This window comes from Phalangium opilio, unplaced genomic scaffold, assembly GCF_054372755.1.
Source record: "Phalangium opilio isolate 3A_F unplaced genomic scaffold, DU_Popi_V2 ptg000003l_1, whole genome shotgun sequence".
Taxonomy (NCBI): Eukaryota; Metazoa; Arthropoda; class Arachnida; order Opiliones; family Phalangiidae; genus Phalangium; species Phalangium opilio.
Genome location: NW_028324145.1, coordinates 8,215,389 through 8,232,327, shown reverse-complemented (window position 1 = coordinate 8,232,327; position 16,939 = coordinate 8,215,389). Strand labels below are relative to the sequence as shown.

At 35.6% G+C, this 16,939-nt stretch overlaps 4 protein-coding genes and 1 pseudogene across 5 annotated transcripts; 2 read left to right on the top strand and 3 right to left on the bottom strand.

Annotated features, from left to right (window-relative positions):
• Positions 1 to 27: 27 nt before the first annotated feature.
• Csl4 (exosome component 1 Csl4) lies at positions 28 to 1,070 on the bottom strand. Its single transcript, XM_089840043.1, has 5 exons — positions 916 to 1,070; positions 645 to 835; positions 403 to 576; positions 239 to 320; positions 28 to 171 (listed from the first exon to the last, which is right to left on the bottom strand). The coding sequence occupies exons 1-5, from the start codon at positions 1,013 to 1,015 to the stop codon at positions 56 to 58; spliced, it is 663 nt and encodes a 220-aa protein (XP_089696169.1). The 5' UTR covers positions 1,016 to 1,070; the 3' UTR covers positions 28 to 55.
• A 1,141-nt stretch (positions 1,071 to 2,211) lies between these two features.
• On the top strand, positions 2,212 to 4,663 carry LOC149717561 (hexosaminidase D pseudogene; annotated as a pseudogene).
• LOC149717560 (rRNA methyltransferase 3A, mitochondrial-like) lies at positions 4,646 to 5,995 on the bottom strand. Its single transcript, XM_089840040.1, has one exon. The coding sequence runs from the start codon at positions 5,692 to 5,694 to the stop codon at positions 4,675 to 4,677; it is 1,020 nt and encodes a 339-aa protein (XP_089696166.1). The 5' UTR covers positions 5,695 to 5,995; the 3' UTR covers positions 4,646 to 4,674.
• Positions 5,996 to 6,105: 110 nt separating this feature from the next.
• Positions 6,106 to 8,822, top strand: Nagk (N-acetylglucosamine kinase). Its single transcript, XM_089839881.1, has 10 exons — positions 6,106 to 6,285; positions 6,561 to 6,645; positions 6,762 to 6,860; positions 7,192 to 7,333; positions 7,412 to 7,522; positions 7,616 to 7,728; positions 7,912 to 7,999; positions 8,087 to 8,187; positions 8,255 to 8,333; positions 8,413 to 8,822. Exons 1-10 carry the CDS (start codon positions 6,245 to 6,247, stop codon positions 8,580 to 8,582), a joined length of 1,029 nt encoding a protein of 342 aa, XP_089696007.1. The 5' UTR covers positions 6,106 to 6,244; the 3' UTR covers positions 8,583 to 8,822.
• A 306-nt stretch (positions 8,823 to 9,128) lies between these two features.
• LOC149717558 (hexosaminidase D-like) lies at positions 9,129 to 15,726 on the bottom strand. 2 transcript variants are annotated; one of them, XM_089839699.1, is made up of 5 exons: positions 15,531 to 15,726; positions 15,275 to 15,458; positions 14,868 to 15,189; positions 13,557 to 13,831; positions 9,129 to 13,128 (listed from the first exon to the last, which is right to left on the bottom strand). In XM_089839699.1, the coding sequence occupies exons 1-5, from the start codon at positions 15,724 to 15,726 to the stop codon at positions 12,084 to 12,086; spliced, it is 2,022 nt and encodes a 673-aa protein (XP_089695825.1). In that variant the 3' UTR covers positions 9,129 to 12,083. The 2 variants fall into 2 exon arrangements, with proteins under 2 accessions (XP_089695825.1, XP_089695816.1); XM_089839690.1 differs by having other exon boundaries at positions 15,275 to 15,726.
• Between the last annotated feature and the right edge of the window lie 1,213 nt (positions 15,727 to 16,939).

Genomic DNA, 16,939 nt, shown 5'->3' with positions numbered 1-16,939 from the left:
CTTTATACTAAAATAATTTTGAGACAATTACCAAAAATTTTTTTTATAAACTTTATTAAAATATTTCTGAAGGTACAATATTTGTATAGAGTCTTGCTACTTTTCTTTCTTCCCTTATTTGTGTTTTGGGGCATTGCATTTCTGTCCAGCTTATAGGAACCATTGCTACACCTTTTTAATTATAAAACCAAAGATAAATAATTATCTAAGGAAGTAGATTATTTTACTCAATCCTTACCAGCTTCACTTTGTGCAATGACAACTCCTAATTCATTTTCTGCTGTCGTTAAATAATAAGAATGAGCATCACCAATTGAAAGCTCACAATTATAATTAAGGAATATTCTAAAAAAAAATGTGTTCCTAAAGACAAAGTTAATAACTTAATATACATAAGGATACAACTCTTGCAATAACAACATCCCCAGGTCTCATACACCTGTACATTTCAACAGTATCTTTTCTTGTAGCTCTAACATCTTCCTTCCTAATAACTCCTCTAAATGGTTCTTTTAAAACTGTAGATTCTATGCACAAGATTAAACATTTTGCAAAACGTAGATTTATGCTACTAATCTGTAAAACATTGTGTTAATTATTAATGTGCAGCAATTATCTAGGTGTAAATCTAATTGTTATTATACTTTGACAGTGACAATTGCTCCCGGTAATGGTACTCTATTTTCTTTATTTCCTCTTTGAACTTCAACAATATTTATTTTTTCTTCTTTTCTAACACTGAGCACACCAGCAACACTAGCATAGATATAATTTTGCATAACATACGTTCCTTTCCCGCCATAATGCTGCTCATTTGATTCGCAAAGACGTTGTCCTATATAAAATACAGAAATTTAAAGCGGTTCTTTCGAATTAAAAATAGTTTAATTATAATTAAATTAGCAAATAATATACCGGGAACACAAATTTGACCACGCGCTTCGGCCATTTTGAAAATATTTAAAGGGAGAAAAAATGCTATAACAGTAGTTTTACACCTAAAATCGCATTTCATTGGAAAACGGAAATAAATCGTTCTATCTAATCAAAGTAATCCGTGCTCGGTGGGAGTCAGTGGGCATCATACAGTATATTTGCTACTACAGTTAGTAGTATTTGAAGTTTTGAACAGTGTGGGAAATAAGGATTTTTTTAAAACTGGACCTGTGGCCAGTAGAGCCTAGGTATTTTAATTAAAAAACTGGCCACGGTGCCACCTACTACTTTTAGCCTCAAAAATCAGGCTTTCGTAATTTAGGGCCAAATTATCTATTCTGGACAATATTTGCAAGGGCGTAGGCTTAGTAGGTTACTTTTTATAGTTATGGGTATTTAAAAATATTGGAGTCTTAAATTAAGAACTATAAGTCTTTATTGAGTAATGCTAAATTAAAAAAATCGGCCCATAGAGTGCTGTCAGTTGTGACGTCAGATCCAAGGTTAAACGTCACGAGTCTGCCTTTAGCAATGGGCGGCCATGACAGTTACCGTTTTTCTTTATGGGAAAACAGCATGGGTGACGTCACACCGGCGCTTCTGACAGCACTCTATAGGGAGGGAGTTTACACTCCATTGTTATCTTCCCATAGACCCTAATACAGTCAAAGGCAGCAGGCTGCCTTTCCCTAGAGACCAGACCCAAACAAGACTACGGAGAGTTTATCTTCCCTTTAGCCATGCTTTAGCAGAGTTTAGCTAACTGCAAAAATCACTTCATCTACAGATTCTACACTGTGTAGAGCGTAGACAGACATACGAAAACCACCCATAATCCCGCTCCCACATACACATTTCAGGCCAAGCAAGCAAACAGCATAGAAGCAAAGACGAGACAATTTTAGGGATTAACATAGTATTTATTTAATGATCCAAAATCTTGAGGGGAAAACTTTGAATTAATTAAGTGGCCACCAGGGCCAGTAGACCCCTAAGCGTTTAATTTTTAAACTGGCCCAGGTAATTTTTAAACTGGCCCAGGTAATTTTTAAACTGGCTATTGGCCTGTGAAAGTGCCTTATTTCCCACACTGGTTTTGAACTAAAACCAAAAGATCGTCTGCTTCATCAAAGCAAGCGGTTCTCATACTGAATTGACGTTCTCGTACTAGCAAGGACCGTACTAGGCGAAGGCGTTACGGTGACGTCTGAGGCAGCAGGGTAGTGCATAGCCGGTAGTACGCTACTTACAGTTACATTTTCTAAATCTAGGTGGCGTTAAATAAGCGACTTGCGTCTCGCTCTCGGCCCTGTACGGTCTACGCTACATTCGCTTGTCAACTATCAATTAATAAATAAACCATTATTATTATGATATGAACTAGCAAGTAATTCTTAAATAATTTCAAGTAAATGCTACGCAAAATCCAACCGGAACAAACATCAAAATGATGCCAAAATTTAGATTTTATGTAATTTTTACATTGTGTTCTGGTATCGTGTTCTTCGCATTATATAAGGTTTTACGCACAGAGGATAAGGAAAATGAGATCACGACATTTGAACAACAAAACCAACAAAATTTACATTCCAGCCGATTGACATCGTTACCTCCCAAACTACAAATGTCCCAACAGGAAGCATTGAAAATCTCATCCTTTGATCTCAATCCAATGAAAAATGTTAACGAACTACTTTCCATTACACAACCATCTCAACATTTGCTCAAACAACGGCTTCGCGAAGCTGAAGTGCATGCCAAAATACGCGAAACCACCCTTAAGAGACAGCTCAGTACCAATCAACCCGATAATCTGATGGATTTTAACGTTAAAAATCTTCCGAAACTACCGCACAAACTAGTCCACCTGGACTTAAAAGGCGCCCCACCGAGCGTCAAGTATTACTCCACTTTCTTTCCAATAATACGCAAACTGGGAGCTACGGGGATACTAATAGAATATGAGGATATGTTCCCTTTTTATGGCAATATTGACATTTTTAAAGCGTACAATGCGTACTCGAAAAATGATATCAAAGAGATTTTAATAGCAGCTAGAGAAAACGATTTACTAGTAATCCCTCTAATACAAACCTTTGGACACCTGGAATTTCTTCTGAAACAACCTAAATTCATGCATTTAAGGGAGGTACCCGAATATCCTCAAGTTATATGCCCTTCCAGAAATGAAACGTCAAAGGTCTTACGCGAAATGATAGACCAAATAGTCAAGGCACATCCTTTGATGAAATGGATACACATTGGAGCTGACGAAGTCTATTATCTAGGACGTTGCGAAAAGTGCCAAGAACGAATGCAGACTGAGAAAATTGACTTGGATACCTTATTCATCCAGCACGTTGTGGAAGTGGCCAAATACATCAAAGAAACTTATTCCATCCAACCCATAATGTGGGACGATATGTTTAGGGCCATCCCCGAAGACTACTTAAGAGAGAGTGGAATACACAAATACGTGGAACTAATGGTTTGGAAATACACTCCGGATGTAGAGAATGTAATTACGGTGGACATTTGGGAGAAATACGCAGCCTTATTTCCAAATATCTGGGCAGCTAGCGCCTTTAAGGGAGCCTCTAGACCAACATCCAGCTTCACTAACATTGAATACCATCTAGAAAACCATCGTTCTTGGATGCGAGTCATATCCGAGTACCAGGATAAAATAAACTTTCACGGTATTGCATTAACCGGATGGCAACGTTTCGATCACTTTGCTGTACTCTGCGAACTTCTACCATCCGCCATACCTTCCCTAGCTGTCAACCTAATCTACTTAAAAGAAGGACAAGTGAACAACGCAACCATAAATGAAACCACACGCATCCTGGACTGCAAGAATTCCATTAAAATATCATGGGATGTATCGCAGAATGAAGAGATTGTATGCAATTTTCCTGGGTCGAGAATATTTTCTGGAATTCAACGTTTGGCCAGTGTTCAATGGAACTTGAATAATATACTTAACAACAATCACGTCATCGGTTGGATGACGGATTACCAAGTTCGAATGAAGTTTGGAAGTCCGGCTCATGTTGAAATTGGGACTAAGAACCTGCCTGATCTGATAACGAACACTACTTTGCTCTATACCTATATGGAAAATGCCCTTTCCGAAGTTTATGACACTTATACTACGAGGGAATGGCTCGAGACTAACATAGACCCAATTGTAACTCAGCTGAAGAAATTGAAAGCCAAAGAAATTCTTTTGACAAAACCATCCACATGGCCAAGAAGACCACTAATTGATCCTGAAAATAAAGTTAACACTATTAAAGAACTGGCCCTATTAAATCGACAAGTTGAATCCTAAACTTTGCCCAAAAAATAACTACACTATACTCTGAATTGCAACTGTTAGTAATTGGATTCTTGGAGTGCCAAATTTTAAATTTTAAATGCTTCGCAGAATTCAGTTACAATTAATAATTTTTCTTTAAAATACTACTTTTACTAATTCATATAAGTAAATTTCTTTCATTTACTGAAGTTGTGATATTTCTTTTTTTATATAAAGATTTATATTTTCCAAAGGCATTATATTTTATGAAACACAAAACCCTACTTAGAGCTTCCCCTTAATTTAAAAATATGAGATTATTGTATCCTTTTGAATAGATCTTTTACATACTATTATTTTTCGCTAGAAAGTATTTGGAGATCATAGTAATCATTCGATAATAAAGACAGTTCAAAATAACAACATGGTGTGGTTTATTTTAAAACGTCACATTCAAACTGTCGTTTAATTTCAAACAAGAAAATTCCCAAAGCTGTTGCGGAGTTTAAGCTATTCACATAGTTCTTCATGGGAATTGCAAGTCCAAATCCGCCTTTACTTGTAACTAATTTTTTAGCATCTTCGCTAACCCCGTGAGTTTCACCACCAATGATTAGAGCCATTTTTCTTTTGCTAAATTCTACATCAGTATAAAAGCTAATTCCATTACAATTCCTCGTTTCCCCATCATTATCTTCAAAGATATCAGCAAAATAAAGATGAAAATTTTCAACTATACGCTCTACATCACTCCAAAGTAATTTGTTTTCGCAATTAAGTCTAAAATGAGCCCCAGCAGCAGCTCTCAATACTTTCCTATCCCAAATATCAACACAGCCTTTAGTAAGCAAGATATTTTTACAACCAGCAGCTGAAGCGCATCTTAGTAAAGAACCCATGTTACCAGGGTCTCTAACATTATCACAAATTACTGTCACTGGGTAATTTGGGTCCTCATTTTCACGAGGGGTTGTTGGTTTCTCAAATATCCCCATAATCCCAGGGCAAGTACTCAAAAGGGACCACGTTTTCATCTCCTTTTCGGACACCATTGTTACTTTATCCTGAGGTAGTAATGATATTGTAGGATCTTCAATATAACTCTCATTTGCGTAGAAAAGATTTTGCAGGGACAAGCCACAGTGTAGAGCATCTTTAATCAGACGCTTACCCTCTAATATAATGACATTGTTCTCTTCCCTAATTTTATTCGACATTGACAAAATGTTCTTAATCGGTTGCGTTTTAAAGTCGGAGATTATTGTGGTTTTCTTTTTCGCATTGCGTAATATTTTGCGTTCCGCCAACAATTCCTCTTTAATTGCAAGATTAGGCTCTGCATGGGACTGACTTTCATTTGGATAGATAATTTTCAACGGTTTGTTACACATTTTAGTTGATTTAAAACGAAGAATTTGATGAATAACTCGCATTTTCGCAAACAAATTGGACATTTTCTTTATAAATTAGGTTAACTAACTTAACCGGCACCCGTGTCCCACGTGCTTAATTACGAATCTAATTTAAACTGTCAAAATCGTCTGCCAAATTAATGCAGTTTTCGATTGGATGCTAACAATCTGCCACCATGGAGCAGTATTAAAGGAGATAGAGATATATTTAATGCAATTATAAAGGAGCTTTTGTTCTCACTCCACTTTGTTAAATGGAAAACAGCGTGAGACTAATGACCTTGAAAAACGGCAAAGCCGCCAAAGAGATGGCGGAAGCTACGCGGGAAAGGGGAACTTTAATATGCAAATTACTCAATCGTATATTAGAAAATCGTATTAGAAAATCTCGTGGCTTCACTCAGTTTGTCTCCCAATGGGGAGGCTGTAGAAGGCAAAAACGTCAAAGACGTACAGTTTTCGTTTCGAAATCGCGGCCGCTCAAGACTATTTATCGCTAGGAAATTTTAAATTACGCACATTTTATTGTTTTTTAATCAATATAAATTATTAAAATTGTTTATTAGTTAAATTTTTTATAAAAATTGAAGAAATGGATCAAGAAAACGTTAAAATTTATGGGGGAATCGAAGGGTAAGCTATATTGTTTTGGTGTAATTGAAGTGTATAAAAATGTATTTTGAACTTCAGAAAATTGGTTTTATAGTACATGTGTTTTATCAATTAAAAATTAGCATATACACGGTTTCAGACTAGGAGGGTTGATACCATTTACACCAGGATCTAGAGTACTTGACGGACACTTAAAGTGCAATACCAAGTAGCCTGACCTGGTGTAAATGGTATCAACCCTTTTAGTCTAAAAACTACGCATACAACAACAATAATTTTCATAATTTTTTTTTCAGGGGGGCGTCTTATTCAAAATTAGTTTTTGTAGATCAAAATGGAAAAGTACTATGTTTGGTGGAAGGAGCTAGTGCCAATTATTTGGTAATTAAAAAAAATCTCATCATTATACTTTATCACATAAAACGGGGAAATGATTAAGATATAGCACACCCATAAACCCATATATAAATATTAAATCTTAAAACTGATAATTCCAGCTTTTAGGACTGGAAGAATGCCAAAAAAGTCTACACAATATGATAAAAAAGGCCAAGGTAGACGCTAAACTACCTGAAAATGTGCAACTAGAAAGTTTGGTACAACATATACCCCCCCCCCCGATATCATAAGTTCATAAGATATGTTCACCATAAGTTTGTCACTGGTTACAAACTGGAGCTTGTCACGCAGTGACGTAGATCATAGATACTCGTAAAGCGACGCCTGGTGAGGCGCTGTCAAAGGCTTAGTATAGACAATATGGACTGCAAAACCGCGTGTAGTCAATTCTCACTTGTCATTCTTGAACTAGCTCTCAATGTCTAGCATTACGATATATATGTAGCGTCATACTTATGGGAACATATCTTATAAACGTATGCTGATACATATTTACTTTAAAAAACTGACGCGAGATTTTCAAACTAGGGTTTTTGTCTAAGTGGGTGTGAGCAAGAGGAGGGTAATCGTCACTTCAAAGAAGAATATTTAAAATCCTATCCTAAAGATAGTAAAGCCTGCGCAGTTGCCAGTGATACTGTAGGATCAGTTATAACCGCTGACCCACATGGTATAAAGATAAAAAAAAAATAACTGTGGCTCATTTAAAGAAAAACTAATAAAAAAATACATATATATCATTTGACAGGGGGTCTGGTTTTAATCGCGGGAACTGGCTCCAATTCTTTACTTATTAATCCTGATGGGACATCGAAACGTTGCGGAGGATGGGGTCACTTACTAGGGGATGAAGCATCCGGTCAGATTAAAAAAAAAATTATAATATTTATCTTCAAAGTCCCGTCAAAAATTAATATTACTTAATAATCTAAAATTATTTGCTATTTTAAAGCAATGTGGATATCTCTACGCGCTTGCAAGGCCGTTTTCGATACAGAAGATAACTATCAAGTGGCGCCTTATCCTATAGATTGCGTCAAACAAGCGATACTAGATCACTTCCAAGTAAATTAAAAACATATGCTTTTTTTAGGTGTCAAACTAACAAAACCCTCATTCTCATTCTCCCCTATTACTCCTTTCATTCAATCCAATCCAAATATACATTTTTTTAAGATCCTGCCACGATAAACCAGTTTTAACTAAGTAATAAATTCCATTTACATTTTTTTTTTCTTTAATCTGTAGTTGAAGGACAAGTTTGGTTTGCTAGAGCACTGTTACACTAACTTTAGTAAAACCATTTTTGCAAGGTTATGCGAAACGTTAGCCAATGGTATGCAATCCACTCCCCTACCGTTAAATATCTTAATAAATATTATAATTATGTTAAACCCCCCCCCCTCTCCCAACACCCTTTTAGTCGCGGTACAAAAAAATGATCCTTTAGCGAAACATTTCTTTTACGAAGCTGGAGAAGCTTTGGGGAAATACGTTAAAGCTTTGATTCCCAGCACAAATAAAGTTAAGAGTAAATTCTAATTAACATTATGTTAATTAAAAAGAAATTAACTTACGTCGTATTTTGTAGTCGTTAATGGAGAAAAAGGAGGGACTATCCATAGTTTGTGTCGGTTCGGTGTTTAAAAGTTGGCCATTACTAAAAGATGGTAAAATGTTATATTGCTAAAACTACTTTCTTTATGTAACAAAATGGTTTAACACGTCGATAAATAATACCTTTATTAGGTTTTCATGCTGGGTTGGGCTCTTGCCTCACAAAATTTTCGCTTCTAAGGCTAACAACCTCTTCAGCTCTAGGAGCAGCAATATTAGGTGCCAGAGAAGTTGGACATGAGATTCCACTCAACTTTGAGTCTCATTCCTCAGTTTTATACAAATTTCCAGAAGAAGAATAAAATGTCTTCTAATTCGAGCTTGCCAAAAGTTATAATATAACTAAAACATAAAAATAAATAAATAAAATTAACCATGCATCTTCACATTCCATAAATACGTAGTGTTTCTTGCGAAAATTATCATTTCTTTTAGGTAATATATTTGGTTGTATTGTTTTGTTTCGTTTGTTTTTTATTCAATCAAAAGAATAAATTGTTTTTTTTTTCCTAAAGATCGAGAAATGCCTTTGCTTTAATTTAATATTTGTTTGTTTGTTTTCACTGACGCACAACACCAATTTTTTTTTTTATTATTGTTTTATACAATATTATGTTCTATTTTCAATCCTTTTCTTCAGTATTTTGGCAAATGAAAGTATACGAAGCTTTAGAAACATCGCGGTTTACAAAAAAGCCCATAGAGTTTAATTAACAATCTCCGGCAATTATTATATATGGAGATAGTTTACTTTAAACATTCGAGCTCAAAATCATCATACACTTAATTTCGTTTGCCAAAATATTGAAAAAAAGGCGGTGATTATCTTTATCTTCCAGCTAAGCAACTACAGCGGTATTTTTTATTTATTTAATTAATAGACAAACAGACATAGATAGTGCTTATATCCTAACGTATGCCAATATGTAAGGAGGATTCATAGGGGGATTGTACACATTCATAGAATGTAATGTTTATATAGCTTATTCTTTAATTATATTTTATTTTGAGGGGGGCAGGGGGCGAATTTTTATATAATATTTTACAGGTTATGTAATTTTTAAAGCGTATTAGTGAAAGAACAAAACAACGAAGAAAAAAATTACCACAAAACTATATATAGTGATCGACGTGTTTCCTAAAATTCGTTATTTTAGGTTCTTTTGAATTAAATATATAATTAAAATTATTATTTGTAAGTGATGGACAATTAAATATATCGTATGCTTAACCTCGTACGTTAATTTGGTGGTAATTGTTATTCTTTCAAAAAGGCACAAAAACACTGTTGTACTTATCCCAAATAATTTCTAAAAAATAACGAATGGTTAATCTTACCAAGAAGCGATATCTAGTTTATTAGGGAGAAGGTATAAATTCGCCAGTCCAAACGTAGGTCCGGAGTTAATCCCCGCCTCTAAATTACAACCAGCATCTCAGTGGTTCTTGAAAACTCACGTCAACGCGACGCGAATGACGAAAATTACGTACCATTTTCCGACTGAGGAGAGGCGAAATATCCCGGCCTCCTTTTACGTCCCCCGTTGTATTTTGAAAGGGGGACTGGGACTATCACGCGCGAATGCTTACGCATCTTATACCTTCTCCCTATTAAACTAGATATTACTTCTTGATCTTACAAGGTGAATTAGTGGCAAATTTTCCAAAAAAAAAAAAAAAAACCAAAATTTACGTCTAAAGCTTCTATAAAAAATGTTATCGTAAAACATTAAAGATTTTAAATGGAGCTTATTTTTTAAAGAGTTCATTATTTGTTTTTACAAAAAGTTTAGTTCTAAATGAATACTAAACTTTTCTTTTAATGTTTGCCTAAATTACTGGAAAAATTCATTTTGTTTTAGATGGGCTTTGTTATTTTCTTTTTTTTTTTGGTTTGACAAAATTGACATTAACGTAATTCTTTATCATCACGTTACCTTTTTTTTTTGTTTTCTCTTAATTAATATTATTACATGTTACTCAAAGTGGTTTGTTTGGTTGTTTATGTTTTTCTTATAAACATATTACACGATAATATTAGTCTACAAAATTTCCTAGTCTAATAACAGGGTGATCACTGAAAATTCAAAATACGCAAATATAGGTCTTTAGAATTTTCGGTAAAAATTTGAATAAATTTCCGCAAAATTTTGAAGAAAATTAAATAGGCAATCATCTAAATGAAAATTATTCCTAATTGAGTTAAAATATAGGAAAAATATTGTTATTATCAAGAAATTACGAGAAAACATAGAAGAAGAAGAAATAGGACAAGTGATCACCCTGTACATTTTAAAAAAGTTGTTTAAAATATATTTACAAAATTGTTCCATTTTTTTTTATTTTAGTTTAAATTTTATCTCTAATAGTAATTAATAATTTAAATATTCCATAATTTTACCCCCTTAATTTTGATTGTGATATTAATTATTCAAAATGAAAAAATTAACCAAAACAATTCTAAAACTACCAAATAAATAACTTTAGTTTATTTATATTGTGACGCAATAAGCTGCCGCCATTCTCCTTCTTTAGGCTTAGCTAAGGTTTAAGAAACCCTACCACAACGTCATCGCGATTTCTAAACAATAACGAAGACTAAACATACGTGAAATTGTGCCGAAAAAAAAAAAAATAAATAAAATCACGATTAAGTTCCAAAATTTTTGTAAATACGTTGTTGTAACATTTCATAAATTGTGATCATGCATTGTCGTTTACCAAAGCCTGTCTGTCGTATCAGTGACGCGTTTAATGATAATAATAATAATAATAATAATAATAATAGTAAGATTTGAAAGAAACAAAACAAAAAACAAAGCGTAATTTGAGAATAGTAGCCCCGTTTTTTCATCACGATTAAAGATCAATGCTAAACGCACAATTATATTACAATAGTTAATGAATTATCATTAATAATAATTAAAATTAAAACAAAGAGATAGAAAGAGAAAGAGAGAGAGAGAAAGAGAGTCAGAAAAAGTTTCTTGCGATCGTAAACTTCAAAAATATACATATCACTATCTATCTTTGGTACTGGATTTCTTTTTTTTTTTCCCCTTTGTCTAAAGTTCTAATCTAAACTAAACTAAGCACCGAAGTCTAAAAAAATTATGTTGAAACTTCATTAAGAGCATTTTTTGTTTCGTTTCGTACTTTTTTTTATAATATTACATAGGGAGAGAGATCTAGAACAGAGATCTTATTGTATTATGCTCCTATATAACACATTTTACGAGAAATTAATGAGACTAGGGTACCAAAGAATCCAGCTTTTTTTGGTATTCCCGCAAAGTTCGTTTGTTTTTCTAGTGCTGGGAAAATTTAGGCGCGCGTTGCTGCGTTAAATTTTTCTAGTGCTGGGAAAATTTAGGCGCGCGTTGCTGCGTTAACCGGTTTGTGACACTTACCTTCCTTCGTAATTTTATACTAGTCCATTATGGTTATTGTTTATCCAAGAAGAGATTATTTAATAGTGTGTGTCTCTAAACTCTGTGTACTATACATAACAAAGGGATTATTGGCCTAAACGTAAAATAGGCCTTTTTATATATCGTGATTAGTTAGTCCTTATGGTAGCGCAATTAACGATAACTTTGTCAAAAAAGACACTCTAGTAAGAAGTGAGTAATATATATATAAAAAAAATGAGAAATTTGTTGGTTTTTCATGATTGGTTGTAAATCTGAGCTTTGTAGTACTTGTAAATAACAACAAAAAACAAAAAAAAAGACCGGGGGAGGGAGGGGGTAATTATAGTTAAAACATTTCTAAACTTAATTAAATAAAAAGGAAAAAAATCATCACTTCAGTTGATCCTCAGTCTTCTGGGCGTTTAAATCACCAACTTGAAATCGTTTGAGATCCTCTAAAGGCGGTAATGGCCTTTTCGGCCATGTTTTAGCTTTCTTCAACTCGGTACCGTCCCTCCAAAGTTTTTCCATCTTTGAAATATAAGGGTAGATATTTTGTTCGATCCATTCCGCCACGGTATATTCGTCATAGACTTCTCTTAATGAATCTCTCGCCGTTCGAATCAAAGAGGTCAAGGGGTAATAGTTGGAAGAGTAATCCGTCAATCCTTCATCAACTCTCATGGGGCTGGTCATGTTTCTTCGTACATTGTATTCCGTTAGCCAAGCTTTGTGAATAGTAACGTCGTACAGGTAATCATTGATCCTTTTAATGGCGTCGGAATGATGTTGCGTCATTCGAAAAACTCCCGATCCCGGGAAAAAACAGCCCGAAGCCTTTTGCCACAAATAAGGGTCATTCTCAAAATCCACGGGCGTCCTAGATCGCGACGTGCATTGGAGAATTTCGTTGAATTTCGCAAAAACGCTTTGGCTGTAAGCTCCCGAAGTGACGGTAATGAGATTAACGAACAACGATGGTATTCCAGACGGAAGCAATTCGCAAAGGGCTCCAAAATGATCGTAACGTTGCCAACCAGTTAGGGCTAACCCTCTGACCGACTGGAACCTCTTTTGTTGTTCCCCCATAACTTCCAACCAAGCTTCGTGATTCTCGAGATGCATTCGAACATTGGGAACCGTCAGAGTTTCCCCGAAAGCCCCCTTGTAAGCGCTAGCGCCCCAGACGTGTGGAAATACTTCGCTATAGGTCAGCCATATATTGTAAGGTATGAAACGGTATATATCTTTAACGTAGGTCCATATCATGGGTTCCACCAATGAACCTAATTTGTAGTGTTTCAACTTATCGGAAGGAATTTGGCGCAACATATCATCCCAAATGATGGGGATGACGTTGTGGCGTTCTTTGACGTACTTGGCCACGCGCGCCACGTGGTTCAAGAACAGATTTTCTCTATCTTGCTGCATACATCTTTGATTGAAAAACAACAATGGGAATGTCTTACAAAGAGGGACAAGTAAATACTTAAAAGCTCCGTACTCTAATAACAGGTTACGCGTCATAAATGATTGCTACAATAACTACAAAGTAAACTAAATAACAAAGTTTACAATCTTCCATAAGCTTGAGCCAAAATTAAAGAATGCTGGAATGCTTTACAAGGTTAAAAGTACTTCAATGGGTTACTATTAACAGGCATTAAGTGTGTCAAACCAAATTAATGCAAATTAGGTTATGAATAATAATTCTTGCAGGTGGTGGCAATGAAACTAAGGCAAATGCAACCAAAACAAAACCAAACACCAAAGTATTACACCGCGAATGTTAATGAATGAAGAGCAGTGCAATCTACCCCTTCGCTGATAAAAAAAGGTATGGAAATTAGTATTTATTCTTACTTGCTGCAATATCCAAGATGATAAACTTCATCACATCCAACGTGTATCCATTTAATATTAGGGTGAAATGAGATGACTTGATCAATGATAGACTTAATTAAAGTGAAGGAATCATTCTTCGATGGACAAATGGCTTGGGGAAAGTCATCAACTTCTCTCAATTTACGGTATTTTTCTAGTTTTAGAGCGTACTCCAAATGGCCAAATGTTTGAATCAATGGGATGACTTCAAACTCATTTTCTTTAGCCTCCTTCAGAATTTCATCAATGTCATCCTAGGTTTAAAATCCATGTTTTTGTTTTTTTAAACTGAAACAAACTAACCAACGAATCCCCTATTTTTGCTAGGTGTGGTTATGTAACCAGACCGTAGCGATGGTGTTTCTGTGTCAGTGTTTGTAGTACCCCTCCCCCCCCCACGGGGCTACACGAAATACAAGCCACCACCTTGGAGCTCTAATGTGAAAGTAAGTACAGTTTATAGCAGTTTTCACCACTTATCATGGAGTAAAACAAGTTCGCGGGGAGCCTTGTTAAGAAAAGGTCCCCAGCATAGATAAAGAATGCACCCCTTGCCACAACCCTCAACCTTAGGTTTAATTTGATGGACAGCTGTATCGAATCCGATTTGTTGGAAAGCTTTTATAGAAGAAATACTTTCATTATAGACGGGTTTGTTGAGTTGGCGCGGGCGGAGGATGGGGAATGCGGGCATGGTAGGTAAAACAAGAGATTCATTTTCAGGCGGAAAGGGCACTATGTATAAAGGCTGGGTTACAATTGTTGTTGAAAACTTCTCTTGACCGTTCATTGTATATATATAAACATATATATCTAGTTGCAATAGGTTTTTAGCTACAAGTGTGAAAGACATACTGGCGTTCATGATTATGATCTGTGTGTGTGGATGTGCTTTGCGTGTGGATGTGCTCTGTGTGTGGATGTTAGATGAAAAGACCTTTTTAAGCAGAAGTGGTAAGAACTTACTATACACCAACGGTCAGCCATCTCGAATATTACCTTAGTGAGTTAGAAAACATGAATACTGTAATACAACAGCACATACGAAACTAACACGCCCCCCCCCCAACCACACCTAGCTAATAGGGAGCTAACAGTTCTGACAATGAAACGTCACACCCTTCTATCTCTTACTGGATTTTCATCCCCCCTAACGGTTGGAAACAGTATTCTACGCGCAAAAATGCCAACCAGAGAGGGGCTGCGTGACGTCAGACTATCTCTTCCCCCTAGCCAGTTGTTAGCTCCCTATACAGAAGAAATTTTTTGACGTGGCTTGTTTTTATATACTTTTGTGTAAGCATTGCCAGCGGTGGTTTCTGCTAATGGTCCCCAATAAGGGAACATGTCTTCATATTCTAGTAGAATTCCATTGGCTCCCGCCTTCTTCAACAATGGGAAGATTTGTTTATAGTAGGAGACTTTGGGTGGAGCTCCTTTCAAGTCAAAATGCACCAGCCTAATAGGTGGGATGAATGTTGACCCTGATTGACGATTGACAATGGCTTGTTGTTGCCAAGCTTGCTGTTGTTCGGGTGGTTGTTGCAAACGACCCCATCCATTGCCATTATTGTGATTGTTGCCATAACCTCCTTGTCTTCTAAATAATTGGCTGTAACATTATATCAGGGGCGTTTACAGTCAATTTAATCCATGGATTTAGAATGATTAGTCTTAATTACAAACAGATCTTATACCTATTAACAGCATTGCCTTCTCCTCTATTATTATCCAATGGTTCAGCATTTGGTATAATCGGGTCTGGAATTCTTCTATTTCCATTTCCACCACTTTGAACATTTTCTCTTTGATTTCTGATTTCAGCGTATCCTCTTCCAACTCTGTTTCCATCAGAATCAAGAGGACTATTGGCTGGCATGCCTATTGCGGAGAGATTTCGCCTTGGTAGAAGCGCTTTGTGAGGGGAACTACTCTGATCTGGGCCCTCCATACCTAAAGGTAGGTTCTTCCTTTTGTTCATTTTTTGTTGCTGATTTTGGAAAGTGCTGTCGGACTGACCAATGACCGAAGAATATTGCAAACAGATAATAACAACAGCGGTGCACATCACGACTGCCAACAACATAGATTTTCTCCTCCACAATGACATCATCATCAACTGACTAACTTGACGAATTATCTGAGCCATAATAACTCAAAAATAACCACCTAGAAAGTGTGAAAAAAACGCAACAAAACCGATCTCTATAGACATTCCCTGAAGGTTAACCAGTATAGGGTAATGGCAGCCCTCTGCCTTCGACTGTATTAAGCTCTATGGGGAAATAACATGGGGTGCCATTAGTCTATATAATTAACTGTAATAATTGATAAATGTGAAGCAATTATAAATTCTCAGTACAATTAACTTCACAAAGTATGAGCACTGAACTAGAACAGAAAAAAAAAACGAACAATAACAATTACATCCCCGTGTAGATATATTCAACTTGGAAACAGCTAAGATATACTTTTTCATGCCCTGTCATGCAATAAACCGTAACTTTTTTTTTATCATAAATGATAATAATGATGATAAGGCAAATAAATATCTAAAGAACATTTTGATTCCCGAGTTCAGAGCCCTAGTGACATCTTATTTACTCTATTATAATAATAGAGTGCCTGTATTAATTAAGAGCATTAATTACTTGGAATAGTGGGAAACAATTAAGTTGTTTGTTTCTCCTATGTTTCTCTGTTTTGGGCTCAAACATAACAGTGAAAGTTGTAGGGGTAAACAAAACAATCTCCTAAGTAATAATTACATCCCGTCTGAACAATTCAATCTAATAAATTAATGATAACATCAAATGAACGACCCTTCCCCCCTGGTTGTCCCCCCTTTTCCGGTGGGCCTTTGGCATTGAAGACAAGTTGCTCAACTTGCTTGATATAATCTAAGTTGATATTGGCTTCGATAGCCTTCTTTCTAAGCCTAGCTGTTAAGTAACAACGCGACACACAATTACCTTGTCTAGTCTAGTCTAGAATTTAAAAGAAAAATCGTAATTACCTCAAAAACAAAGGAATCAAAAATTAACCATCATTCTTCGAGAGTTATCTAGGCCCTTTTATCAGAGTTCGATTCATACTTCATAGCGACGCAGATTATAAATAATAAATAAACATTTTGAAAACGAAAATTCGCGTCGAAAACAAATACAGTCTCGCAACTTGTAAAGTTTAATTCTTGATCGCGTTGCTAAGCCTTGAAAATTGCAATGAACTTGTCTTCAAAGTGAGTCTAAATTATCCAGCCGTAAAAACACTTCCCTCGCCGCTAACGAAGCCGTGCGCGAACTGATGAATACGCCAGGGAAAGCCGCCGGAAAGGGGCCTGCAGAAAGAGTGGGGGGACA

Bases quoted from the DNA above. Each gene is read 5' to 3' on its own strand.
- Csl4 (XM_089840043.1), bottom strand. From the start codon at position 1,015: ATGAAATGCGATTTTAGGTGTAAAACTACTGTTATAGCATTTTTTCTC. The intron at 836-915 runs GTATATTATTTG...TATTTTATATAG, and splicing joins TGGTCAAATTTGTGTTCCCG to GACAACGTCTTTGCGAATCA. The intron at 577-644 runs GTATAATAACAA...AATGTTTTACAG, and splicing joins GAGCAATTGTCACTGTCAAA to ATTAGTAGCATAAATCTACG.
- LOC149717560 (XM_089840040.1), bottom strand. From the start codon at position 5,694: ATGTCCAATTTGTTTGCGAAAATGCGAGTTATTCATCAAATTCTTCGT.
- Nagk (XM_089839881.1), top strand. From the start codon at position 6,245: ATGGATCAAGAAAACGTTAAAATTTATGGGGGAATCGAAGG. The intron at 7,523-7,615 runs GTCAGATTAAAA...GCTATTTTAAAG, and splicing joins ACTAGGGGATGAAGCATCCG to CAATGTGGATATCTCTACGC. The intron at 7,729-7,911 runs GTAAATTAAAAA...TTTAATCTGTAG, and splicing joins CGATACTAGATCACTTCCAA to TTGAAGGACAAGTTTGGTTT.
- LOC149717558 (XM_089839690.1), bottom strand. From the start codon at position 15,726: ATGGCTCAGATAATTCGTCAAGTTAGTCAGTTGATGATGATGTCATTG. The intron at 13,832-14,867 runs GTATATAAAAAC...TTTTAAACCTAG, and splicing joins CTGGCAATGCTTACACAAAA to GATGACATTGATGAAATTCT. The intron at 13,129-13,556 runs GTAAGAATAAAT...TTTCAATCAAAG, and splicing joins CATCTTGGATATTGCAGCAA to ATGTATGCAGCAAGATAGAG.